The following is a 224-nucleotide window of genomic DNA, read 5'->3' as shown; positions in this document are numbered from 1 at the left end:
TTGTATTATATGCACAGAAATGTAGTGAACATACACACATAGCCAACTTCACTGCCTCCCTGGCTCCTTACCGTGACGTAGACGCGGTGGGTCCTGCAGTCGTCGATCTCCTTCTCGAGGCGGACGCGCTCCTTGAGGCCTCGCCGACTGGAGTCCAGGAAGAAGAGTCGCGACTCGCTCACTTTGTTATCCAGCAGATACTCCACGTCCATTTCTGGCGCCGT

The 224-nt window shown here is 54.9% G+C and overlaps 1 protein-coding gene across 1 annotated transcript in view; it reads right to left on the bottom strand.

The window, feature by feature from the left end:
• Positions 1 to 224, bottom strand: part of LOC119594234 (integrin alpha-PS2-like) — a 126,991-nt gene that overhangs the window by 10,270 nt on the left and 116,497 nt on the right. Inside the window, exon 12 of the mRNA XM_037943304.1 lies at positions 72 to 214. Within this exon, the coding sequence (XP_037799232.1) occupies positions 72 to 214 (143 nt within the window). The remainder of the gene's footprint in view (positions 1 to 71; positions 215 to 224) is intronic.

Source organism: Penaeus monodon, chromosome 33, assembly GCF_015228065.2.
Source record: "Penaeus monodon isolate SGIC_2016 chromosome 33, NSTDA_Pmon_1, whole genome shotgun sequence".
NCBI classification, from domain to species: domain Eukaryota; kingdom Metazoa; phylum Arthropoda; class Malacostraca; order Decapoda; family Penaeidae; genus Penaeus; species Penaeus monodon.
The sequence above is the reverse complement of the archived record's forward strand: the minus strand, read 5'-3'. Positions and strand labels throughout refer to the sequence as shown.